General features: G+C 48.8%; 5 protein-coding genes across 5 annotated transcripts; 3 read left to right on the top strand and 2 right to left on the bottom strand.

Moving 5' to 3' along the window:
- Nucleotides 1-4,807: 4,807 nt before the first annotated feature.
- HRG_00418 (uncharacterized protein) lies at nucleotides 4,808-5,166 on the bottom strand (the record flags this gene model as incomplete). Its single annotated transcript, XM_044858889.1, has 2 exons — nucleotides 4,808-4,935; nucleotides 4,974-5,166. 2 exons carry the CDS (start codon nucleotides 5,164-5,166, stop codon nucleotides 4,808-4,810), a joined length of 321 nt encoding a protein of 106 aa, XP_044725289.1.
- A 2,945-nt stretch (nucleotides 5,167-8,111) lies between these two features.
- Nucleotides 8,112-8,600, top strand: HRG_00417 (tc5 transposase DNA-binding domain-containing protein; the record flags this gene model as incomplete). Its single annotated transcript, XM_044858888.1, has 1 exon — nucleotides 8,112-8,600. One exon carries the CDS (start codon nucleotides 8,112-8,114, stop codon nucleotides 8,598-8,600), a length of 489 nt encoding a protein of 162 aa, XP_044725288.1.
- On the top strand, nucleotides 8,601-9,102 carry HRG_00416 (DDE superfamily endonuclease domain-containing protein; the record flags this gene model as incomplete). The annotated part of the gene is made up of 4 exons (XM_044858887.1): nucleotides 8,601-8,633; nucleotides 8,688-8,704; nucleotides 8,780-9,026; nucleotides 9,076-9,102. The coding sequence occupies 4 exons, from the start codon at nucleotides 8,601-8,603 to the stop codon at nucleotides 9,100-9,102; spliced, it is 324 nt and encodes a 107-aa protein (XP_044725287.1).
- A 4,165-nt stretch (nucleotides 9,103-13,267) lies between these two features.
- HRG_00415 (trichodiene synthase (TRI5) domain-containing protein) lies at nucleotides 13,268-14,257 on the top strand (the record flags this gene model as incomplete). Its single annotated transcript, XM_044858886.1, has 1 exon — nucleotides 13,268-14,257. The coding sequence occupies one exon, from the start codon at nucleotides 13,268-13,270 to the stop codon at nucleotides 14,255-14,257; it is 990 nt and encodes a 329-aa protein (XP_044725286.1).
- Nucleotides 14,258-17,059: 2,802 nt separating this feature from the next.
- HRG_00414 (cytochrome p450 domain-containing protein) lies at nucleotides 17,060-17,791 on the bottom strand (the record flags this gene model as incomplete). The annotated part of the gene is made up of 1 exon (XM_044858885.1): nucleotides 17,060-17,791. The coding sequence occupies one exon, from the start codon at nucleotides 17,789-17,791 to the stop codon at nucleotides 17,060-17,062; it is 732 nt and encodes a 243-aa protein (XP_044725285.1).
- Between the last annotated feature and the right edge of the window lie 7,764 nt (nucleotides 17,792-25,555).

Genomic DNA, 25,555 nt, shown 5'->3' with positions numbered 1-25,555 from the left:
TATATTTCTAGATATAGTATTTATATTAGTTCTATTTAAATTATTAATAGAAAGTATTATAAGAGATAAATTAAGTTTAGTTTCTATAATAAATATTAAAGAAAGTATAATATTTAACTTATAAAACGAATAGTATATAAAGTATAAAGTTAATAGATTACCTATATAAATCTACTATTTACCTAAAAGATAAGGGGGGGGGGGTTCTAGCTAGTAGTATAACTACTTTAGGTAATTAAAATAAGATAATTTCTAGATAAGCGCGTAATTATCGATCTTTATTTACCGATAATAGGGATTGCCGGCGCTCGGATTAAATAAAGTTTAGTCCGTTAATCCTTATAGCGCTATAATCCGCCGTTTAAGGCGCCGCCCCTTAATTTAATTTATTAGCTAGATAACGGGGCTAGTAACTAGTAGAAGCTAATAAGAGATAGTAGAGGAAGGCTACGCGGATTAACTAGGATTAATAATCCGGTAGTTAATATAATTTAATTTAATCCGCGATATTAATTAATTAGATTAATAAGGGTCTAGATTAAAAACCACACTGCCTAGAAATTCACTGTCGGCTCGAGGCTCCTAACTCTAAAAGTCGAGATCAGCAGCAAGTCGAGGATAATATTTACAGCTAACTTTCGTAGCGGCTTCGACGATCGAGTTTGCCTTCGAGATTATCTCGGCCGCCTTCCTATACCAGGGGCAGGACCACGGCGGCCACGCCTTGGCTGTGCGGAAGGCTGCCGCACGCGATGATAATTCCGGTATAAATCCTCCTAACGTTGCATAAAAGGTTGCTCCTCTTTAGCCGGGTTCTCTTCGCATAGATCGCGTATTAAACCTCTAAGGACGGGTGAGTCTTTCGTGGCGTCCGTATCCTGCACGGCATTTCGCAAAATCTAGAGTAGAGCTTTATAGGCCTAACGATGAGCTATCGCTAGAGGCTCCTCTTCGTAGCGGCTATCGTTAAGTAGGTACTCGACGTTAATTATATCGTCGCCCTCCGATCGACTAGCCTAGAGCTTCGCGTCTTTGCGCGTATCCTCGGTAGACTTTCTTAAAAGATAAATATTAGAGATATAGAACGGAGGCGAGGATAAAGCCCCGCTTAATGCCTTGTCTATATATTGGTTATATCGCCTTAGCTCTTAGAAATAAAATTTTCCTAAGGGACGAATAACGCTAAATATAGGATAGAATTTCTATATAGGCAGTTAGACGGAGCTAAAAATAATGCTAAGGGGTTAGAGCGTACCGCTTAATATATACTAGGTAATCGTCCTTATAGTTATCGCTAATATATCCTTAGAAGATCGGGACGGCGTACTAGTCGGGCCGTCGAAGCTTTTATATCTAGCCGTTACGGTCGGAGTCTTACCTATCGAGAAAAATATAAGACTTATCTTTACTCTAACTATTTCGACGTACTAAGTAAACTATTAATATATAGTTATATAGGAATAAGTCTCGTAGAATAGGGCCGCGGTAGGCGTATACGTCTAGGTATAAAAGGGTTCGCCCTCCTTACCTTAGAGGGATTGTCTCTAGGGGCCGTTCTACGTTCGTGAGCTCGCCGGCCTAGTAGCGGAGATATGCCTATAGCCGAAAGATTATCTAGTAGAGGGCCGATAAGTTTAGGAACGACTAATGCGGCACGTTAGTAAAGTCGGTATTATATCTAAGGAGGTAGTAATAGACCTCTATAGCCGAGAGTTATCGCTCAGAGAAGATCCGATTTACCGTTCTTATTAGGAACTAACGGCTCTTATTTAAAACTGCCTACTGCCTATCGTCGGGCTAGGCGGGACCTAGCGTGCGATACCTCGGACGACCGGCTTTACGAAGTTAGCGGGCAACCTTAGCGGCGAGAGCAATGCGTTTCTATATCGGCGTATCTAGTTTAGTAGCGTAGTTCGTGATATAGTATACCGTAGCTAGGCCCTTAGTCTTAGTTAGGATTATCGAGACGTCGTAATTATAGCGAATACCGACCGCTAATAACTTATTATACCGGTTAATAAGTAGATAGTTGCGCCGGATCTAAAGTAAGCTATCCTCTATAAACCCTATCTCGTCGACGATTTTCTAAGGTACTTTAAAGCGGCAGGCTATCCGTCTCTATAGATCTATACCCTATTCGACGATCCCCTTAAGAGAATACTTAAGGCAGGTATACGTATAGGAGTATACTTAGTAATAGTACGCGATAAAGTTAGATTCGTCGTCGAAGGCTATAGTAAGAGCCGAGGTGCTAGCTATAACCTCCTCTATAGGGTAGATAGGCTTCCTCTCCTATCGCACGGCTTTCCCGGCATCTTTATCTAGATACTTATAAAAGACGGAGTCTATATATCGGATCACCTAGGCACGATATGCTTCTTCCGCGGGATTGGCTATATCGCCTATTAGGTTCGGTAACCGTATATTGCCGTCTAGCTAGAGAAGTCTATATAAGTAGAGGCTGCCTCGCTCGTTCGTTTCTACCGTAGCGTAGTAGTAGCTAATCTTCCCGAATACCAACTCCTAGCCCGTATTAACGTACTTTTTAAAGAATAAGGATACTTCCCGATAGAAGAAGATAGCCGAGCTAACTAGATCTATAGTGCTAAGGGCGATTCTATCGTACTTTTTACGGAGATCGGCTAAAAGTCCCTTTATAGACTTATAATCGTATAGCCTATAAATAGCAAGCTTTATCTTTACCGGATTATTAATATCGTTAGGACTAATAGTAATCTAGATTATAGGCATACCGGCGCGGATATCTAGAGCTTATATATTCCTCCGTATAAGTAAACGGGATTCGTTCGAGAGCGGCTATATATAGCCAAAGATCGATAGCTCGCGAAGCAAGACCGATATATCGGGGTCCGACGTTATCCTTATCTCCCGCATCTCCGCCTCGGCTCTCTTTAGCCGGTCCTCTATTAAGTTCGCATAGGCTTACTTAAGTCTATAGAAGGAATCTTTAGCGACACGGACTATACTAATACGGCGGTTAGAGGAGCGAAGGAGGGTGTTAAATACTAAGAAATAAAAGATAGGATAGGCGGCGAATCGGCTACTATGCCGTTATAATACGTATCTAGTCTAGTACTAAAGAGAGTGATTTAGACGATAGTCGGGAGTGTCGCTTTGTTAGCTATAACTCGAGTCGCCCTTCGATTTCGGGCCGCCCCTTCCCTACGGAAAAAGCTTCGGAAATATTCGAGGGAAGAAATCTTTATATAGGTTGTCTGCAAAATCCGCACCACGCTCTACTCGGACGAACGGCTGGTCTCCCGTAGTCTAGACCTATATAACGCACGGCATAGAGATGCCATATCGGTCCGGATTAGTGTTAACGATATCGGCCAGAAACGACAGTTTATCGGTCTCCGCGAAGGCAGCCGGTCTATCGAGAGGAAACATGCCGGACGTCGACGTCTTACAGACGGTGTCAACTTCTAGGCCGACGGCAGCCGAGTCGGGGACAGGAGTCGCCGGGTCACTAGGGAAGGGTTAAGTCTAGTTAGTCGATAGAGTACGGTCGAAATCGCAAGATTTAGCGTCGAAAGGAGGATCGATCGAGTTTACGAGATTATCGATACTTCTAAAGCTACTTTCCTCTAAGCCTCGATTAGTATCCGGGACTATATAGTCCGTTTATATCTTCTTAACGGTCGACGGTTCCTCTCTTCGCATACGGTCTATAATAAGAGTCGGAATACTAGAGCCGTCGGTATACTACTAGCCGTCTATCTCTACTTAGTTGATCGCGATATCCTCGTAAAGCGGGTTATTCCTCTATAGCTATGCTAGGGCAGCTACTACTCGAGATCTGCGCACCTAAAGTAGGTGTCTAACGTCTGCGGAGCTAGGCTTAGCCGAACCGCTCTAAGAGACGTAGATGTTCTTAATGGCCTATAGTAAGGGATAGGGAAGAACCATGGCCATAAGATCGTCTACCTTATTCGGAAAGACGACGATATATCCTTTTACGTGCTTACGGTAGCTAATTCCCGAACGGGTCTTATTATCGACTATAAACTTAGTGATATAGCTAATAGGCGCATGCAAGGCAATAAGTCTCTCCTTAACGGGAGAGAGGTTATCAAGCTCGCTAGGGTACCGATGTTCGCAACTAATAGCCATATTATTAACCGAGCAGGCTTTAGGCAGCCGTCTACCGTCGAAGCTAGCGCGACACTCGCGGCATACGTTAACTCCCGCGCGCTCGTGCGGCGGAAGGCAAGCGTCACACTTCTAGATGGTCCTGGTCGCCTGCAGCAGGGAGGGTGACAATAGACTCCTCCACTGCATGGTTAAGAGCTCGCAAGGTAGGGCCTTTCTATAGCAGAAGACGCAGTAAGAAATCGGCAACGTCCTCTTATCCGTAAACGCCTAGTAGAACGATCTAGGAGCTGCTACCTAAAGGGCAAGTGGAACTTCGTTGCACCAGGATCTTATTAACGATGCCTGCTCTTTAGAGCGGAAACAGGCGTTATAGTGATATAAGGTAGACTTAATAGAGTCTCGCTAGAGTTAAACGGTTTCTCGCGTAGGCCCGGGCCTCGTGGGGAAGCGCCCCGTCCGCGTGAGCGATAAAGGGCGAAGCGATTGTTCCGCTCTGGATCGACTCGGGGATGGAGAGGCTGGCGTCTGCATGTGACTTTTAAAGGAGCGCTTTAGCTGCGTGGGGGGTAGAGTGGGAGGTGTCTCCTCTTCTCTGTGTCGTTTCGGTGATAGAGCGGCCGGCGGCTGCGTGTGTCTTTTGGAGGAGCGCCTTAGCTGCGTGGGTGGTGGAGTGGGGGGTGCTTGCCCCTCTCTAGGTCGTCTCGGTGATGCAGTCGCTGGCGGCTGCGTGTGTCTTGTAGGGAAGTGTTTTGGCTGCGTTGGGGGTGGAGTGGAGGGCGCTTGCTCTTCTCGGGGTCGTCTCGGGGATGGGTTGTTCGGCTGCTGCGTGTGTGCGGTATATTTGAATTGAGCTTTACGGTGGCGGCTTCGTTCTTTAGCGCGCTGGCGGTCTATATCGTGCAAGACGCGGAGGATCTCGTCGTGGGGAACCCTAATAAGCGGTGAAGGTCGCTGATAGGAACGGCGCTGCTGGGATCTCTGCGATTCAAGATCACCCAAAGTGCGGCGAACCTCCTCGGGTGAGACTGTGACTGGATGTTCTCGCGGCATGGTGCACGGGGATGGCTGTGAACAATTGGTACGAGAAAGGAGAGTTGGCGGAGCGATTAGGTCAAGGTCAAGACCTTTTGCCCTCGCCGGCCGGGGAGGGGCCCCTCCCCGGGGCCCCCGGGAGTGGGCCCGGAGCGGGCAGCAGCAGGGCCGGCCAGGGAGTGGGACCGGAAGGGGCAACAGGAACAGGAAGTTGGTGGGGACAGTACAGGTGGCGGTGAAGAGTGGCTGGAGGGCACGGAGCGGCATACGGTCCGTGCGTAAGGTGTGGAGGGTGTGGAGGTGTGGCGAAGGACGCGGAAGAAGGATCCTTTCGTCTCTTCGTTCCTCAAGGCAAAGATGCGGAAGGAAGAACCTTTCGTTCCTCAAGGCATAGTGGATTTTCTAGAGCGGCGCTGACGAGCGGCGGACTCGAGCCAAACTTCAATAGGCAAGATCGCCGAGCTTACCCCTGTTGGTGTCGTGCCAGCGCGTACGCTTAGAATCCACTGCGGGGAACTAACCAGACGCCGATCTGCCGACCCGAGCAACGAATCAAGACAACATAAAGCAGTGAGAAAATTTTGCACAAGGGGTGTCAAATATATATCAGCCTCCCTTCGTTGCGCGTATTCTTAGGGACAAGGATACTCTTAGCTAACCTCCGGAGTATAAACAGCAGTAAAGAAAGGTTCAAGCAAAATGCTCGGACAAGGCACGGAAGCAGACTCGAATGTATCACTGGACGAAGTTGTCCCTCTTGGCGTTTTTGACGACACAAGCCTCAAGCAGCCTATAGTTATTGATTCAACGTTTATTTTCGACGGGGTTCTTGATGTTGCACGGCTGCGGAACAGCCTTGAGAGGCTAATTGAGCAGGATGGTTGGAGGAAAGCTGGTGCGAGATTAAGGCTCAATGTAAGTACCGAGTAACCTGTTTGAGAGAGATGGGAACTTGGACTCCTGACAATTCTATGCAGAAGAAAACAGGTGGCCTGGAGCATCATATTCCATCTCGATTTACTCGAGATCGTCCAGCAATCAGGTTTCACCACGTTCAGCATCAAATGGCCAGAGCACATCATCCCATAGCCTCTACGTTGCCGGGTCCTACTGCCACGCTGACCGTAATGGTCGACCCAGGTGAATCTCATCAATTGTGGACCTATCATAATGCACCAACGAAGCTCCAAGATTATTTGCAAAATGATGAACCTCAGTTAGGCCTCGTCATAGTCTCATTTACTGATTCGACTATCGTCTCACTCAGCTGGACCCATTTGCTCTTCGATGCAATGGGGTTTGGGGAACTCGTTCATGCTTGGTCATTGATCGTTCAGGATCGGCATGATGAGATCCGCGAACCGGTTGGGATTGAAAGCGATCCACTGGTTGATCTCGGCACAAACCCCTGGAAACCTCATAGACTTGACAAGCTACGTCTATCGTGGCTTGGAGTCGTCCTATATTATTGCCGGCTTTTATTGCAAATGCTCATGCATGGACAACGGAGCCGTATGATATACGTGCCCGGTCCATTCCTCCAGCGACTTCGCAAAAACGCAAGTTCAGAGGTTTTTGCGAAGAATGAATTTGGCGATAACCAATTTCTGAGCGATGGCGATATCCTTTTCGCATGGTGGGCGAAAATCGGGGCCTCGCACTTGTCAGACTCCGACAAATTGGTGCACTTGGCCGGCGCTCTAGGCTGGCGACCTACACTTCAAGGCAATTTACTCCCCTTGGACAGGCCATATCTCTCCAATGCATTTGGGTTTTTTGGTGTCTTGGTCCCTGCCAGAGACTTGTGTGCCAAGTCAATTGGTTGGTTAGCCTGGCGAATTCGCCAAAGTATAACGGAGTCTCGTCAACGAGACCAAGTCGAGTCATACGCGGCGCTTTGGAGGCAATCAACGAAAATGAACATTCCTTTATTCGGAAACCCTATGATGCACATGATGGTCTACTCTAATTGGTCGAAAGCGAGACTTTTCGAAGTCGACTTTTCTGCGGCGGTTGTTCAACCAGGAGATACACGTTCGTCTGCAAAACCTGGACGGCCTTCCTATATTCAGAGTTGCTTTCGCAGAGTCCGCTTGTCTGACTTTATGATTGTTATCGGCAAGGACTGTCTGGGAGGCTACTGGGTGACTGCTATAACGGATGCACGACATTGGATTGCTATTGAGCACGCCCTAAGCAACACAGAAGAGGCCGATGGGTAAAAGTGCTGTTAAGGAACTAGTACCTATAACGTATTGAATGCCCAGACTGTAATATCATCTCACGAGAGCAACTGTGGCGAGCCGAATCCGTCGGTAACTCGGCATGACTTCCGAGCAGGCCCAACGTGAGCTCCCGTGAGAAACCCTGGACCTCGTCTCGCGACCTATATCTTCCACTTTGATTTCTTCCATATCACACTCTTCTTAGCCCTTCGGTACTGGTCGCAGGCGCTCAACTCATTGTCATTATGCTCCATTAAGACCATTGTAACAATCGACAGGCTTAAGTAATGTCTATACGAGAAGAGTATAAATATAGACTTCGTGCTCGTCGTCCTTGTTTAGAGCATTTCTCTATATAGATGGAACGGATCTAACTCTACAACTAGACTCTCGGCTTATAGGCTCCCAATGACTGCTTTGCTCCGCCCTGCTGGCTGGTGGTACCATGCCCCACCCCCCTTTCGGTAACACCCACCTTTCGGTAGCGCATTAGGAAATATCCCCACCAAAACCCATCAATTTCACTTACACCGATTCCAGCCAGCTTTGAAGATATTCACAAGCCGTCACTTGGAGTAGATAGAGGATTGATTGAATTCTACTTTTCGATGGTTGAATGTTTGTACAGGGGTCTGTGGCCTGTGCGTACCTTGCACGCGAAATTACCATCCAACCCCCTAATCTCCTTCCGCCTCCTGACGATGATTCTTCTCGTTATTCCTCCACCACATGACCAAAATGACCTTAAAGCGGCCTCGGAGTATTTATACGGAGGATATTATGGCTAATGCGATAATTGATGTCACAAAAAACGGCTTGTCGCAGTACCGCGCCGCCCAAAAGTATGACATACCTCAGCAGTCTATTTCCGACAGACTCAAAGGCCAGGTAGCCCTGGCTGATCAGATCCAGCCTCGTCAACTCTTGAGTAAGTCTCAGGAAGCTCGCTTGGTTTCTTGGATCCTCCGCCAAGAGTCTCTCGGCTATGCTCCCTCCCACAGTCAGATCCGCGCATGTGTGGAGGCTCTTATGAAGCAACTGAACAACGAGCGGACAGTGGGGCGCAACTGGGTCTCTAAATTCATCAATCGCCATCCGGACATCAAGAACAAGCGTGGGAGACGTCAGGAAGCTAACCGATTTAATGCTTTTACGCCTCGTGCGGTTCACTGGTTCTTCGATATCAGGAAAAGGAGTATGGATGGATTAAACCAGAAAATACCGTGAATGTTGACGAAGGCGGTATTATGTCTGGCTTTGGTGAGTATTTGGCTTGTCTTTCATTACTTTTACTAACCAGACTCTTTTTGCCAGGTTTGGATAGTCTTGTGGTTGGGAGTGCAGACCCAAACGGAAGGCCCTTCTGAAAGGGCCACAGTCCCGCAACTGGACCTCATTTATTGAAGCTATCACCGCGGACGGCCGTGTCCTTACCCTGGCATTATCTTTAAGGGCAAAGAACTTCAGAAACAGTGGTTCTTGACGGAATTCGGCAAAATAGCCGACTGGCATTACATAACGTCGCCCAACGGATGGACGGACAACCATATCGCTATTGAGTGGCTTGAGAGGGTCTATTTGCCCCAGACGCGACCAGCCGATGCCTCAGATGCTAGACTGATCATATTAGATGGACATGGAAGTCATGCAACGGTGCGTTTCTTTATCCACCTCTGTAGGAATTACCGTTAACCGGGACCAGGATGCATGGATGGCCACATGCTTTTGAACAACGTTTATTGCTGTTACCTTCCTGCCCACTGCTCTCATGGCCTCCAGCCGTTAGATAACGGTGTATTCAATGCCTCCAAGGCAGCTTACCGGAAAGAACTTCAGAAATTGACCTGTTTGACCGATTCTGCGCCTGTTCATAAGGTCAATTTTATACGGGCATATGCTAAAGCGCGCGAGGTTGGAATGACGGCAAAGAATATATTGTCCGGCTGGAGGGTCACTGGGAATTGGCCGATCTCACGATCCAAGGCATTGCGGCATCCAGAAATTCACGCGGACATTGTAGAGACGTCTCCAAAGTCCGCGCCATTTTGGGTTCTGATGATACGCCAAGAAACAGCCACCAGATTCGCGATTTCGGAAAGAACAAGACTCCTGGCACCCGGAGACGATACGCCGTGATAGCTAGAGGCTTTGAAGCCCAAGAACAGACGCTTGCCGAGCACAGCAACAGAATCGCGAAGCTAGAGGAAGAAGTGGCCCGGCTGCAGAGAGGCAAGAAGAGGAGAGCAATTCCGAACCCGAACAGACGGTTCATGACTCTCAGTGAAGCTTTGGTGGCTGAGGAAGCCATTCCCAAATTAAAAGCCAAGAGATAGCCGTTGTGCTGAATTCTGACACAGAGGAGGAGGCGGTCTCAGAGGTGGAGACAGCTTCAGTGATCGAAGTCAAGGTGGCACCGAAGCCCTTCCAGTCACCACCAGATCCGGGCGAATGGTAAAAAGCGCCGGTACATATAAGAGCGTCCATTTCTCTACGGAATGATATAATTTTTGTGTTTATAATGTTAAGTTCTGATCATATTTCATGTAGTTCAAATGGTAGACTTTTGGTGGAGAATTTTTCAATTGCGCTACCGAAAGGTGGGTGTTACCGAAAGGGGGGTGGGGCATGGTAGACGATGGCCCAATTCCGTATATTGACTGTGTCACATCATGCACAACGTGCCCTATACGGCATGCAAGCGCCAGAAGTCTTTTATAAAATGGAGTACCACTATGCTACAGATGTACAGGCCGGAACATATTCCGTCTCAAGTAGTAGACCATGAGCCCCTGGATGACTCTGATGAACTTCCCCCAGAGGCTTCTCTGTTCTATACACGTGGCTGTTAGAGCAGTAGGTTGCTTCCATCTGAATGAAGAAGACATGAACTTCCAGTCCTTGTCTTTACCCACCTTTGCTTCCGTTTTGTGTGGTGGACTGTTTGAAACACTTTGCTACCTGCTTGTAACAAGGCACAAGACACGAGCCCTCCCATGTCCAACTTGAAGGTCTCGTTTGGCAACAGCTTGGCGAGCCTCTAAGAAACTTAAAAGAGGCACTCTCAATTTCGTCTGTTCGGTCTCCATTCATGAAGATTGTGATCCCTTCACTGTGATCTGATATTGATACACTTGATTTTCGGAATGTAGGCATCGTCTCTTAGAGGCTGAGACAGTCGAGTAGCAACGCATGTATTATAGTTGTAATAGGGAAGCGTCGCCCCTCTCCCGGACGTTGTCAACTTCGAAGCTCCGGATCATCATCTCTTGTTTAATTCCTCTTGGTATAATTCTATAACCAAAATCCACAATATGACTGATTGCTCCTGGTGTGACTTCGAGCTTAGCCTTCACCTTTTGTCCCCGATCATCGACTGCATGGCTTATATCGAAAGAGGCGAGCGTCTGAGCGATAGTTAAAAAGATGCTGGAGTTGGCAAAATAACGACCAGGACATATTCTTCGACCATAGCCAAATGCATGTCTTCTTGGATCAGGCTCGTTACGAGGCTCTAGGAAACGGTCGGGATTAAAAGAGCTTGGATCAGAATAAACGTCAGGGTTGTGCAGAAACCACCATATGGAAGGAATCAGGTATGCTCCTTTTGGGATAATATAGCCATCGTACAGCATTTGCTCAGTCGTTGCGTGTGGAAAAGCCAATGGCGTTACCGGAGACCAGCGGAAAGTTTCTTGAACTACTGCCTCAACATATGGTAACTGACTTTGGTCTGAAAACTGTGGGAGCCTTTCGGAGCCGACGACATTGTCAATTTCTGCCTGAGCCTTCTGCTGCACTTCAGGAAACATTACCATGGCCAAGAAAAAGCCGCATAAGGCCATGGCCGTCGTATCCGAGCCTGCAGCATATAGAGTCGCGGCCGTCCACTTGATGGCATGCTCGTCATTGCCACTAAGCTTAGGATCTCCTGTTGTGCTGTCGCCCTGCTGTTGACACTGTTGAACGAGCTTTGATACATACGATGGTCGATAGGCGGAGGTGGTCATTTGCCTTCGAGCAAATGCGTAGGGGATTTCAACAGTCTCCTGCGTTATCTTGTTCCACACCTGGGCCGTCTTTTTGAATGACATGCCAGGTAAAAAACTTGGGAGATACTGCAGGGCGGGAATGGCGTCAACAAGCCACGTAAGGGGAGCTGCGGCGAATGAAAAGTTAAGCATCATCTGATCAACCAACTCGATCAAAGGATCCGTGTTATTCGGATCGACAGAATAGCCGTATGTAACTTTTAAGATGGAAGCGCCTGCCTGACTACGGAGAGATTAGCCGAGTACTTCAGTATGCCTAATCCGACAATTTGCAACTTCGCTACCAGAGGTCTCAGTTTTCATGATCGCAGTGCAGGGGTGCCTCGATTCATTCTGAACACCATCACGTGTACACTTACGTCTTGAGGTTCTTGATCAAATTCTCCGGTGTGGTCAAAGTCCGCAAAAGGAATCGCCGTACTTCTGCTTCGTGAATGGCATTAAACTGTGCTGCCGTTGTCTTCGATCCAAATTGCTGGTGGAGGAATTTGCGACCTCGGCGGAAATTATCATCGTATTGCTGTGTTGATAAAAGGTTGCCGTAGCCACACAACTTACAAAGAAACTCGAACGCCGGACGCCCCGAAGTCTTTGCGGACGCTTTTTCCAAAAGAACACTCACTGCATCCTCATCATGGATAATGACAAGAGTCTGGCCTAGGGTAGTGATAGAGCTTATTGGTCCATATAGTTCTTTTTGCTTAAGCCAATGTCGAAATTCGTGAATCCCCTTTGGCGGGAGATCCAAGATGTTGCCCACAATCGGTAAAGGTTTTGGGCCGGGGGGGAATCTTAGGCCTGACTTTGACGAGAATCTCAAATAGACGAGAAAAGAAACCAGGAGAGCACAGCAAGTGAGAATAAATGCCATGATGCCATGAAAACAGAAACAAAATGTTGTTTCTTATGATGATTGCCCTCGTTAGGTGTTATTCTTCTTACGTGTCAGGAGCAGACGTGGACCTAGAAAGGAGCGAACTCTTTTTCACTACGCATGAGGATCTATGGACCGACAAACTCAAATCAATGACGTTTGAGGACCCGTACGTGGCATTCACTAGGTCAGAATAATCTTCAATACTAGTTATGTCAGTTTAGCTAGTTGTAAATATAGTTTGCTTTGCCGGCGGGTCTTATCATGTACTGAGCGTCGAAATGGCCCGCTAAAATGTGACACTGAGACGTGGCCCGCTACTGCAGCGAGAAAACAGCGGAAAGTACATTATTTCGGCAGTAAACAGATGAGAGAACCACGAGGTGGTGCAAGATTATTGTTACATGTATGTTCAGTCTGAAAACTGCCTTCGAGGCGTAAGGGCTTCCGCGAGTAGAGCAACAGAACGCACTGTTGAGTGTGGTCGAAAACACTTATCAAGTCAGCGGAATTGACTCAAGGACCCTCTAGTGATACCTGCACGTGTGTTTGGTGCATCTTGATAAGCAAGGTTGTTATGCAGTGCAACGAGGTGGTATCACTTCGGCGAGATTTCTGTTAAATTTCTCCTGCATTGGTTTGCAAACGGATTTTATTAGACATAGATATCCACCTAGGTACGTAACTGATATTTCGGACCATGGCTCAACAAAAGTGCCAAGCGAAGTCGCCGCGGTTCCACTAACCTACATGTAACGAGGCCCTCTGTGGCATGGGCCCCCGGTACTTTAATTGCTGCAGAGGCGCCCGGTTTTCTTAGATATATAGGCGCCCGCGTACCTATCGGCTCCCGCCGCGAGGGCACTCACAACATGAACGAAATCATCTTTATTATTACAGGCCCCTTTCAAAGAGCCCTCAACAGCGTTCAGGTGTACCGATAGAACTTCTAAGGCTTTGTTCATCTTACAATGCCTCGTGATTCGGAATCAACTTCTCCTCATCTTGAAACAGCACGAATACTCAAAGACTGGCTGAGAGAAGTCGAGTTTGACCTCCAGCAACCATTGCGACCGTTTCCGACAGAGCTCTATGATCAACTTCGTGAATGGATTCTGTCTCAGGGTCTAAAGGAGTGCCAGCTCGATCTCATATTGAACCTCTTGCCCACATGCACCAGCGCTGCAGACAAATGGTACCCTCGGGCTTCCATCCGAGTAAAGCGATACATTGCTCTTTACACAACTTTCCTCCTCTACGTCGATGATAGAGCCGAGAAGGATCTTGACGGCGTGCTTCCCGATTTCCGACGCATTGCGTCTCGATCAAGCATGGGGCTGCAATCTACGTCGTGTCAGGACGCCGGCATCGCGTTGTGGCTAGATCTCATCGTTTCGGAGACCGAGTCGCTTTTTGGTCCATATTCTACCGGCGTTATATCCAAAGGATTTGTGGACTTCATACTGGGAAATATGGCTGAAGCAGGCTTGGCTGAAAGCCTGACACTGCCAGTAAAGTTTGCATCTAGGAGCTCTCAATTTATCCGCGACAAGACGGGTGCAGGTGAAGTATATGCTCACTTCCTGTTTCCAGAGCATCTCATCAACGAAGGCGAATCCTTTAAAATGTACATTCAGTGTGTGCGAGCAATGATTGATATTATCAACCATGTGAATGACATCTTGTCATTCTTCAAAGAGTGTGTCGTTGGCACGGACGAAAACACACATATCGTGAACATAGCCGGAGCTGCTGGCTGTGCCCCACAGATGATTCTGAAACAGGTGTGCTCGGAGATGTCTGAGGCTATGAAGGTTGTCAAGAACGCATTCGAAAGCATGCCGCAGGTCGCAGAAATTTGGCACGATTTCATTAATGGTTACATTATGTGGCATATCCATCACGACCGATATAGATTGAAAGAACTGGGTTTACTTATCTTTTCGGATTCGCAGGTGTAATTTAGAAATCTTCTTAGTATTGGTATAGGAATAGGACCTGTTCCTGTTTCAAAGCTAAGCCTTTTAGTGGTATCTGTCGATGGACTGTTATTCTGGTACTCATGAGGTAGGGGCAGCACAAGAAAGGATAAAGATGCATGATCTAGCTAGAAAGAATCGGCCACGGGGCCCTATTTATGTTGTAGTCAGAGGGACCCTCAGATGACTTACATAGGCACCAAACTGACCCCATACGTGAGGTCTTTATGGGTCCCCGATACATGGCCTCTAATGATCCTTCAGGTGGCCCTCCCTTGATCCTTCAGGTGACCTACTAACAGCGGTGCCTATACTAGCCGACAGTATCTTATGTCGTCCTAACGGAACGGGTCCCTTTGCAGGGTCTCAATTTTCTTGATGGGAATGACTGTGCGCAAACTTCTCTGAATTGTTACTTTCTTAGCAGATGGGTGTTAAGAAAATAACTCAAGTTAGACCAACTCGCTCAACAACTGCTTTCGACAAAAAATTTCAAGAGCGCCGCGCTCAGGCGCCGGTAGCGACCATCTGGATGGCACCAGCTCTAGGTTCCCATGCCGTTTCTGATGCTTGGCTACTGTACCAATACTATACTGTACGCTGGTCAGTGAGTGGAGAATTATTGCAATCCCGCGATATTGTACTATATGTATTTAGAGCGATGATGAAGTGAAGACGCTGGCATAGCCAGATTACCAACTGTTGTACATAGAGACGAGTTGCGGGGAACGGGTTGGGTCGGGGTGTCGCTCCTAGACCCTTCTGCGCTGCCTAGTGGAGACGGCAATGCTACTCGACGCCAGCTTACTTTCTGGCTGCAGTAGAGACAATTTTGCTTATTATGAAGGGGTTGCAGCCCTTATAGCTCAGTACTACCAAGCAGCCAGAAGCGAGGGTGCTGTCAGTCGCCCAAGACTTGGACTTGCTGCGCTGTTGTGAAGCCAGAATCGGCCGCAGGTACGGTAACGGAAACCCAGGCACCCACAATTGGCGGAAGGGTCTAGGAGCGACACCCCGTGTTTTCTGCATCCGACCTTCTCTTGTGCGACAGCTGGTAATTATGTTCTACTGTACAGTACCAATCATCCGCCAACCACTCACTTGAGCTCACTATCATTCCGCCATAAGCCAGAGCCGCTACTAGACGTTCAAAGGCACATGTTCAAAGGCTTGTTTATACCGACGGCACAATCACAACCGCGGCCAGCCAAGCCCCTGCCAGCGGAGTCCCCCTGCCTGGCCGACCCCTGCTAGAAGTATCGCTTCCCAGAAAATGAGGCAATGGCAACGACAATAACGACGACTTCGAAAGCGGTGTCGATATTAAGGCTGAAAACCCGAAGGCACGGCCCCATCTAAGCTTGAAAGCTCTGGCAGGTCAAAAGCCTCGCCCAAACCAGCAAGCGTTATTACGCAACGGAGAAGTTCGGGGGAGTAGATTGGGTAAAGAAAATGCGGGTGTCGCTCCTAGACCCTTCCGCCAATTATGAGTGCCTGGGTTCCCTTGACCGTATCTACGGTCGATTCTGGCTTCACAACAGTGCAGCAGCTCATTAGTGGGATATCCTGCCCGATTATTGCTCAATTATCACATACTGTATACGTCGCTTGCTATGTATGAAGTTGAGACGCCGTTGGTTCACGTGTCAATGGCAAAGCCTACGAGGCTACGGGCGCCTCAGTGGCCATCCGCCGACGGCTGTATGGATAGAGGCAAAGTAGATTTGATAGCTTTAAGGTACTATGAAGTATAACAGGAGACAAGAAGAGGAAGGAAGGGAAGGTGGGCGACGCGGGGTCTCGGAGTCGTTGGTGAGAAAGAGACCAGGAGCCAGAATCTCCGTTGCCAGACCGCGTCCGCTTCAAGATACATTTCAGTAACTCTACTTCTAGATACATGTACACAAACACTGACGGTAATGCTGTCCTGGTGCGGCGGGTAAACGGATAATACCGGCATCAAGTTCCGTGTTGCACCAAATACTGCTGTTGTTTCTCAATGTGAGAGAGGTTGTGGACGTGTGTTGCTGCAGGCTGGTTGAGGGCTTATGCACGACAGCGCCACATGCGTCTGGATGTCGCTTCCAACTGTCCCTGTCCGGGATGGGTGGCATGAGTCATATGGGATGACTTTTTAGATGCAGATCGTAACTCCATCACATTCTACTCCTCTACAGTAGAGGCTGTACGCATTGCCAGCAAGGGCCTGGTATAGACTATCTCGCTCTATGTACAGAGCATTGCACTATGTACAGCCGAAGCGCTCTCCTGGCCTACACACATCATTTTGGGATGGGTGCTACTGTACTCTTTGCATGGATCACTGAGCTTTCAGCTTCATCTCCTCTCGTGATGGCTGCGCCGCAGTCTGGGCTGGCTTGTGGAGCTGCTGTGCATAAACCCGAACCAACTGCAGCAACACTTATCCACTTTGGTAATGGCCTTCGTGGTGTAACCAACAGCAATATTCGGAGCAGTATGGAACTTTTGGCTCCAGGTCATCTATCCACCAACGACTCCGAGATCCCGAGTCTCCCACCTCTCCTTTCCCCTCTCCCTCTGTCTTCTCTCCAGCTGTAACTAAGAACATTTCAAACTATCTACCGCCCACGTAAATGATTCGACTGGACAGAAGCCATTCAGGAGCCCGTTGCCCTCCTGCCCTAATGTCCCAGGCACCTCTCGCCGGCAACGGTGGCGGGCCGAGGGTGCGCCGCCGCCGCTGCCGATTGCCCCGACACGTATTCGTGAAGTTGCCTCCTTGGGAAGGAAGGACTGGCGTCTCTATGAGGTCTTGGGCACATCTTCCTTAGCCGTAAGCTGGCTGGCCGTGGTCGTAATGCAAAGGCGACTAGCATCACTCTCCTCTCGCGGTTGCTCAACCTCGACACTCCTAACAAGCTCCGCGTGCTTCTTGCTCCGGGGCTCGATGTTGCAAGAGAAAGCTAGAGGGTGACTGAGTACTCCAGGTGTGACCCCAAACTTGACTTCAATTTCCTTCCCGTGATTATTTACCGCTTTAGTAATATCCAGAGCGGCTAATGTCTTCGCAATGGTGAGAAAAACGCTCGAATCAGCGAAATTTCGCCCGGGGCATACTCTGCGCCCATAACCGAATGCCTCGTTCTTAGGATCAGGCTCCTTACGCGGCTCTAGAAACCGCTCGGGGTCGAAAACGTCAGGCTCCGCATACACCTCAGGATCATGTAAAAACCACCATATTGCGGGAAGTATAATTGCTCCTTTTGGGATATTGTACCCTTTTTCGATAGCGTCCTCGAGCATTGCATGTGGAAAACACAGGGGTACAACGGGAAACCACCTGTACGCTTCTTGAACCACGCTCTCGACGTATGGAAGCTTGTCTCGGTCTTCAAATCGGGGAAGCCGGTCAGTGCCGATCACGTTATCTATCTCCTCCTGCGCCTTGCGTTGCACCTTAGGGTTCATAACCATAGCAAGGAAGAAACTTGTCAGTGTGATGGCGGTCGTGTCAGCCCCAGCGGTATACATCATGGCGGCAGTCCACTTAATGGCATGCTCATCGTGACTGCATAGGTTTACCTCTTCCGTTTCACTATGCTGTTGTACCAACCGAGACACGTACGACTGCCTGTGAGTATGTGTCATCATCTGTCGTCGTACAAAGGAATAGGGTACTTCCGCCACTGCCTGGCTGATCTTGTTCCACTGCCGCGCCGTCTTCTCATAGGATGTGCCGGGGAAGCCATCTGGAATAAGTTATACTTAAGATGAGGGAAAATGTCCACCATCCAAGCTAGGGGAACCGCGGCAAGTGAGGCATTCGCCAACATGCGCCGTATCAATTAAATAAGAGGGTCAACTCCTTTTGATTCGATGGAATAACCGTAGGTCATTGTTAAAATAATGGCCCCTATCATGCTGCAATGTAGTCCACGGTCGGCTATTTAACACTCAAGGATAACAAGCACTTATTCTACCAAGATGCCTACCTTTCCAATGTTGGACTAGATGCTCCGGCTGGTTCATGGCCCGCAAAAGAAGTCGTCGCACTTCCACTTCTTGTATGTCATTGAATCGGGCCACCGCCGCCTGAGAACCCAGTTGCTGGTGCACGAGCTTGCGATGAAGGCGGAACTTTTCGTCGTACTGATGAGATATGAGCAGATCTTTGAAACCACATAATCCATAGAACACTGTCGAAGGGCGACCTGCGGACTTTGTGGATTTATTCAGAATATTATGTGCTGCGTCCTTGTCATGAATGATCACGATCGTCTGCAAGCGAGTTGTCCCCCGAGAAGCCCTCAGGCGCGGAAAACTGGTCGGGGCAAGCCAAGACGGGAACCGGGAGTTCATCACGCTGATCACTGCCATATGTGCAGATTATTCGTACCTGCCACCGGCCCTCATTTACAAAGGGGAGTCAAAAGACTTCTAAGATACTTAGCTTAAGGATTTTGACCATTCCAGCGAAGTAGCCTTCTTCGCCAGTACGGAAAACGGCTAGAGCTATGACGCACTAGGTTTACACTAGCTTTAGCGCATATTTGACTGCCATACGAAGCAAAAGGCTGGTCGTGCCTACCGTCTCTTAATTTTAGACGGTCACAATAGTCACATTAACCTAAAATTCATTAACTATGCCGATCGGAATCGAATTCTCATTACTATATTGCCATCGCACTTAACTTATCGGCTTCAACTACTCGATGTTGGCCTATTTTCCGCACTCTCTACCTATTATGCTCAAGGTTCCGACCAGCTAGTGTCTATTAGATAGGGGTTAATTCGCCTTACTAAACGGAACTTTTGGCCACTCTTTCGTGATACGTGGAACTAGGCATTTACGGCTAAAAATATCGAGGCTAGTTGGCGGGCTATAGGAATCCATCTACTCGACCCCGGCAAAGTATTATCTAAGATTAGCCATAGTAGTAATGTGACACCCCTATAAACTGCATCTAAGGAAAGGGCGATGAAGACTCTAGGCTCTCTTCGGGCTATTCGGCGCATTACCCGCCGTCTCCGCAAGGAAGGGCTGATAGACTCCCGAGTCACAGCGCTCTCCCGAGCATTAGAGAAACTAGCGACATAATATAAGCTCGTATAACACGAAAATCGAGATCTATAGGAAGCGCTTAAACTTATATATAAAAAAGGGAAACGTAGAAAGGCCTTAGGCTTTTTTAATCTAGAAGAAAGTAGTGGCTAGCCGGTCTTTTTTAGTCTAGCTAAGGTAGAACTAGCGCGGCGACGTTAGACGGATAAGGCATAGGCCGACGAGCAGCGCAAGCAAGCTATTAAAGATCGTCGACTCTAGGTAGCTATATCACGTAAAGAAAAGGCTCGAGAATCTGCCGAGAAGAAAAAACAGCGGGCTACAATGCGTCAGGCCTTACGAGAGCAGCGTTCTCGAGAGAAGATAGAGCGTGCTGCGGAGCGCGAGGCAAAGCGAGCTAAGAAACGGGAGGCCGCAGCAAAATTAAAAGCAGAGAGGTCTGCACGCGAGGCTGAACGCCAGGCTATTCGGGAAGTTAAGTTTAAGGTAGCTGCTACGTTAAAGCCTGGTATAAGAGGGCATAAAAGACATAGTAGCGGTGAGAAAAACGAGGGGCGTTAGAAGCGGGTTTACGCGACGGGCATTTAACTACGCAATAACTCAGAGGAAGAAAGGGTAAAGATTGGTTCTAAAGCTTCAGTGGCTCGAGACTATAGTCCCGGAGCTTTAGGGGTAAAAGATATACCTCCCGTTCGACGGAAGCGCAGGGAAATATAGAGGCCGGTTTCTCAGTCTCTTAGGTCTAGGCGGACTATAAGACCGCCTGCTTATATTTCCTAAGAAAACCATTATATAGATAGACTCTATATAAAGTGTTTTATATAATTATAATGTTTAATAGTATTTTAAATGGTTATATCGGTTGTAGGATTAATTTTCGCTCTAGCTTGCCGGTCGGGCAATTTATTGCATGACGTGGTGCGTTGCATGACTCAGTGAGGTACGTTATCGCAGCCCTCAGCCCCTCTAGCGCACCTGTCGCCTCAGCGTCGAAGACCTCCGCAGGTCTAAGACGGCCTTTGCCGCTCGAAACAGTGGTTCCGTTCCGGTGAATTACAAAGCCGTATCCGGCGTGACCGTGGACAGAAAGGGATCCGTTAGAATACACGACCAGAGTTCGGGGCGATAGTATCCGAAGCTAGCCCTTAACCTTCATCGCGGTATCGTCCTTTAATGCATCCCGTAGGAGTGTGCTCGTTCTACAGCCAAAGCTACGTTGTAGCAGGGCAGGCCTTAGGCAGCTTAGTAGCAACGCGTCGCTACGCCGCAGCCTAGTCTAGAAGGGTGTTGCCTATTTTTAGTACTTTAGCTTAATTAGCTTATTCACGGTACGGGCTTTTAGTTGCATCGTACGCTTAGCGAGCGGATAGGCTTTATTAAGTAATTTAAGGCGCGCAGTAAAGGCCGTCCAACGCGCGTCTAGTAGTAGAGAGACGGGCGGTATTCTTGCCTCCCGGTATAGGACGTTCGTCGGCGTCGTCCTCTATACCGGTAGAATAGCTCGAAGAGACGTATAAAGTACCTTGCTTATATTCTTAACGAGGTAACTAATTTTAGACGGGCCTTCTTTAGTTAGCTTAGTCTAGCGCGGGCACGTAGGGCTAGGGTACTAGGCTTCCGCCGCGTAGAGCAATACTAGAATAACGTAAGCGTAGATAGCTCGTCGTATAGTACTCGGTAAAGGCCTATGCTTAGTATTTATTAGTCTTCTAAGATAGAAGGCAATAGCTAGCGCCTTAGCTATCTATTTCTAAACGTAAGTCTTAAAAGAGAGTATACTATCGAGCTAGACGCCGAGCTAACGTATCGCTTAGTCTAGCCGTTTCTCGACTTAGCTATATAGCACTAGCGGCGTTATCTTAGGCTTCGTTCGAGAGAAGTATATTACTTCTATCTTATCGGGGTTAAAAGAGATACCGTTAGCAGCGCCCTATAAAAGAAGCTTATATATATAGTAAGATACTTTAGCGGAAGTTTCGTTAAAGCTATCGCCGACGTATAGAATAGCGGTGTTATCTATATAACTAAAGCGGCCTTTTAAGTTACCTAGGCGGTAGATCGGTTCTATATATAATAGGAAGAGAATCGGCGAGACTAGCGATCCCTATAATAGACCATACTATAGAGGCGATAAGTCCGTTACGATATCTTAAAAGCGAATATATACCGATCGGTCTTATATAAATAAGCTAACTTAGCGCGCGAGGTTCGATAGCTATCCTTATTCTCGTAAGCGAAGGACTAATCTATTATATAGGACTATATCGAAAGCGCCCTATATATCTAAGGTTACTAGGGTCGCGACTTACTTATAGGCGAATGCCTCCTCGATATCGTAAACTAAAGTAGCTATAAGATCTATAGCTAATCTCTTTAAAAGCGCGCCGATCTATTATAAGTATAAAACACTAAAGTAGATTAAGGCTTATACTAGTAGTCGTATAATAAGCCGCTCGAGGCCCTTACTAAGATAAGATAAAAGGGAGATAGGGCGCTAGGCGCGGGGTATAGTTAGATCTCTACGCCCTAGCTTAGTAATTATAATAACTTCTACCTCTCGAAAAGGCTTTAGATAGTAACCGATTCTAAGGTAGCCTTAATAAAGCTAATAGACGCGACTGCCGATTATATACTAGATAGCGCGAAGTATCTATACCGTAATATTATCCGAGCCTAGAGATATATTCCCTATATATAGAGTAGCGTCGCGAACCTCCTTAAGGGAGACCTAATCGGTAACGGGGATTATCTTATCCGCATTTACGAGGATCTATAGGTCTAGGATATTATCGCTTACTATACGCCGCTCTAGAGTAGCCCGTCGTAAGGCGGTGGCCTTTTCTAGTTACGTCTTATATACTCGGCCGTCTACCTATAGCGGAGGAGCTTAAAAAGGACCTAGCGATTTTAGCTAACGAACCGCCCTAAAGACGGAATCGCTATCGGTAAAGCTGTCGATTAAGCCGCGCTAGTAAAGGCGCTTGGCCCGGCGTACTACTTAATAAAATTCCTTTTTAGCTAGTTATACTTCTCGGTCGAAGCCGAGAGGATATACTCTCCTCTACGCGCGGTACTTAGCCGCCGCCTTTACGCATTCCTCGGTCCACCATAATACGCTATGTATAGACTTACGAACGGGTCGGCTAGCAGCCCTGGCTACGCAACCAAGAAGGTCTACCAGCGCCGACGCAAAGTTATCTAGCCCGGAGGGAGATATAGTGGTGGTCGGGATAAAAGCTACACCGGCTTCTACTAGCTTAATAAATCGCTTTAATTCCTTATCGGAGTTAAGGTAGATTTTACTTATTAGAAGGGGTGCCACGGCTTAACTAAGCAGCGTAATACTAAGGGTAAAATAGTCGGAGCCGGTTGCTAAATAATCCTTAATAACCGCGTCGGCTAGAGGTATATTAGAGAAGGCGAGATCGACCGTACTGCCGCGAGCGTTAGTCGGGACATCGACAGCATTTAGTAGGCTAAGACGGTTGTCCATGGCCTAGAACGCGATATCTTCGCCGCGATCCTGCTGCCGACCGGCCTACCAGCTGGGATGCTTGGCGTTGAAATCGCCAGCTATAAGGCATTTATCTATTAGGGTCTAATAAAGCAAGATATCCAAGGCCATGTCGTAGCCCGGCTGCCGATAGAAGTTAACTACCGTTACGCCGTTCACGGTGAGCTAAAGGATGTCACGAGTTGCCGTAGGCCTCTTTTGATCAGCGACGAGGCCTACGGAGCGTCGGATATATATCATGACTCTCGGGCGAGTGTCACGGCTGTCCTAGTCATTTACTAGGGAGAAAGTATCGTAAGCCGGGTGTGTTTTCGTGAGGCACCGGCCATCCCTCAGTCTAGTCCATGGTTCTTGCAGCAGGACAATTTCATAACGCTCCGAGTCGGCAAGCGCCAGCGCAGCGTCATGCGCCGGAGGAATCTTGCCCACGTTGGCTTGGAAGACTCGTAAGGTCCTCCTATCGCTTCGTTGGAGTGGAAATCGTCGAGGCATCAGAGCAACGTCACAGGGCTAGTGCGTCGTTTCTTCGATGGGACGACGGGGATGAACCGATCGCTGTCGCTGGCATGCGGCGGTGGCGGTGTCGTGGCTACGACGATGCATGGGGGCGACGTCGCAGCTGGCTCGTCAGTCGTGCTTCGGTCGGAGCTTGCCTCTCCTGTGACTGTCTGCGGCACCACTGACTCCGAAGGGCGTGCCTGTGTGTTGTCAGGGCTCGGTTGAGACTGACCGGATGCGCCGGCGCATGGCGTCTGACGCTTCCGCTGCGCAGAGAGCTGAGCACCCATCTGCCGTACGAGGCTCTTCTCCTCTTTCGTGAGGCGCCGTACCGCGCCGTGGACGCGCTTGGGGCGGGCAGGGCATTTGGGGTCATCTGCGCAGTGTGGTCCGAGGCAGTTTGCGCACTGCTCCAGGGCGGTACATTCTGGATCAGGATGATCGGTTTCACCACAGCGCCTGTAGCGCGCCGTGCGATTGCAGCTGTGTCAAGCGTGGGAATCCCAGCACTTGTCGCATTGGCTGGGAATGTTGGGCTTGTCGATGTAGCGGGCCAGGCGGCTGTCGCCGAACAGTCGCCACGGTCTTGACGTGGGTTCTAGGAAGGACACAATCAGGGTCTGGCGGGGCATATCGCCCGAGTCATGTCGCGAGGTACGTATGCTGATGGGCTCCAGCCCTGTCTGGCAGACGATCTCTTCTCGAACCGCCTCGTCGTAGTTGATTTCGATACCGCGTAGGTCGGTGAGCCTACGGGGGCAATCGGCTACGACGTACGAGTGCCACCTTTAGCTCACTTCTACAAGCCTGGCACCCAATTCAAAGGCCCAGTCTGCTTGTCGCTGCACGAGCATGTCGCGAGTGGCCCTGTCCGATGCCTGGATGGCCTAACCTGTGTTTACCGGAAAGGCCGCCGGAACGCGGCGCAGGTCGATGCCAACTCTAGCGGCGATATGGGTCCGGATTGCGTATCTCTCGTGGTTTCGGGCCGGAGCGGCGGCATTAAGTCGGACAAAGACACGGAGGTCTTCCTTTGGTGGGGTTACGGGTGGTCGTCCTGGGAGGCGAGCGGCGGTTTGGGCGGTTTGTTGTTTTCGCTGCGGTGGGGCGGGGGCCGAAACGGCCAGCTGTCCTCGGGACTTTCTGCCGGAGGCGAGGACGCTGCTGTACGTGGGTTTCGGTGATTCTCCAAACTCGCCAAGCGATTGGTTCCAGAAGTCCAAGAACTTGGTGGCAGCTTGCTTGGCGATGCTGTTTTCGGCGTCGGACGTGAACTGCTTCACTGCCTGTTCGAATGCTTCGCTTAAAACCCGAAGGACTGCCAGTTTGGCGTCATGGGCTGCTGTTTGGTCGCGAGCCATCTTTTCAGCCGCTTCTATGATGGAAACTGGTGCATTTTTCGAGGGACCGGTCGGGACCGGGCTATCCGATACCACTTCTGGCTGCGTTCCCTCCGTGACGGCAGCCTTGACTGTTTCGCTACGAGGCGTTGACAACGTCAGGATCGCGGATTCGTAGCAATGGCTCGTCGAGGTCCTAGAGGTAGTAATTAGTATAAAAACCACTACTAAAGGGGGGGGGGGTCTTTACTAATGGCTTCTCAAGCCACCATCGTGCTAAAACATCACGCTTTTCAAGCTTCAACTTAGCTTGGAGGCGTTGAAGGATCGTGTGGACACAAGGTAACCCAAATTGGCTTGTAAATCGCCTACTGCAAGGCCGCAACGGCTGTAGCTCCCGCGTTGATGAAGGCATCGCGGCCTTAGCAAGCCTATGCTGTGTAGCAAGAAGATTGACCGCTTGGTATGTTACAGTAACGTTGAGGTCCCCAAGCCAAGATGACTGGCTAAGGAAAAGACGCCTTTGTCGCATCCCTTGCTGGGCAGCTGTTTGTATGTATGACATCTCCTTGTTCTTGATCATTTGAACGAGGGCATCGTGAAGGTGTAAGAGGTCAGACGTGCCCGTGAGTAAATATGACTTTACGTCTTTGTGGGCAGTCTCAACTGGGCTATTTACCCGTTGCCCGAAGTTGCGATACCGGCTAATATAGCATTGCGCCCATTGCTCCCGCCACGGCATATACTCGTTAGAGATATAGGTCACGATGTGGCCTTGGTGTTGACCGAAGATTTTATCAAGCCGCTTCCACGCCTTGAAGAAATTGACCTCATTTTCTCCATAGATAACGCGCTTCCAGGCAAGGAGCATGCCCTCGCGGCTA

The sequence above is a fragment of the Hirsutella rhossiliensis genome (assembly GCF_020360975.1).
Source record: "Hirsutella rhossiliensis strain HR02 chromosome Unknown scaffold00001, whole genome shotgun sequence".
Lineage (NCBI taxonomy): Eukaryota > Fungi > Ascomycota > Sordariomycetes > Hypocreales > Ophiocordycipitaceae > Hirsutella > Hirsutella rhossiliensis.
This window is presented reverse-complemented; position numbering and strand designations above follow the sequence as displayed.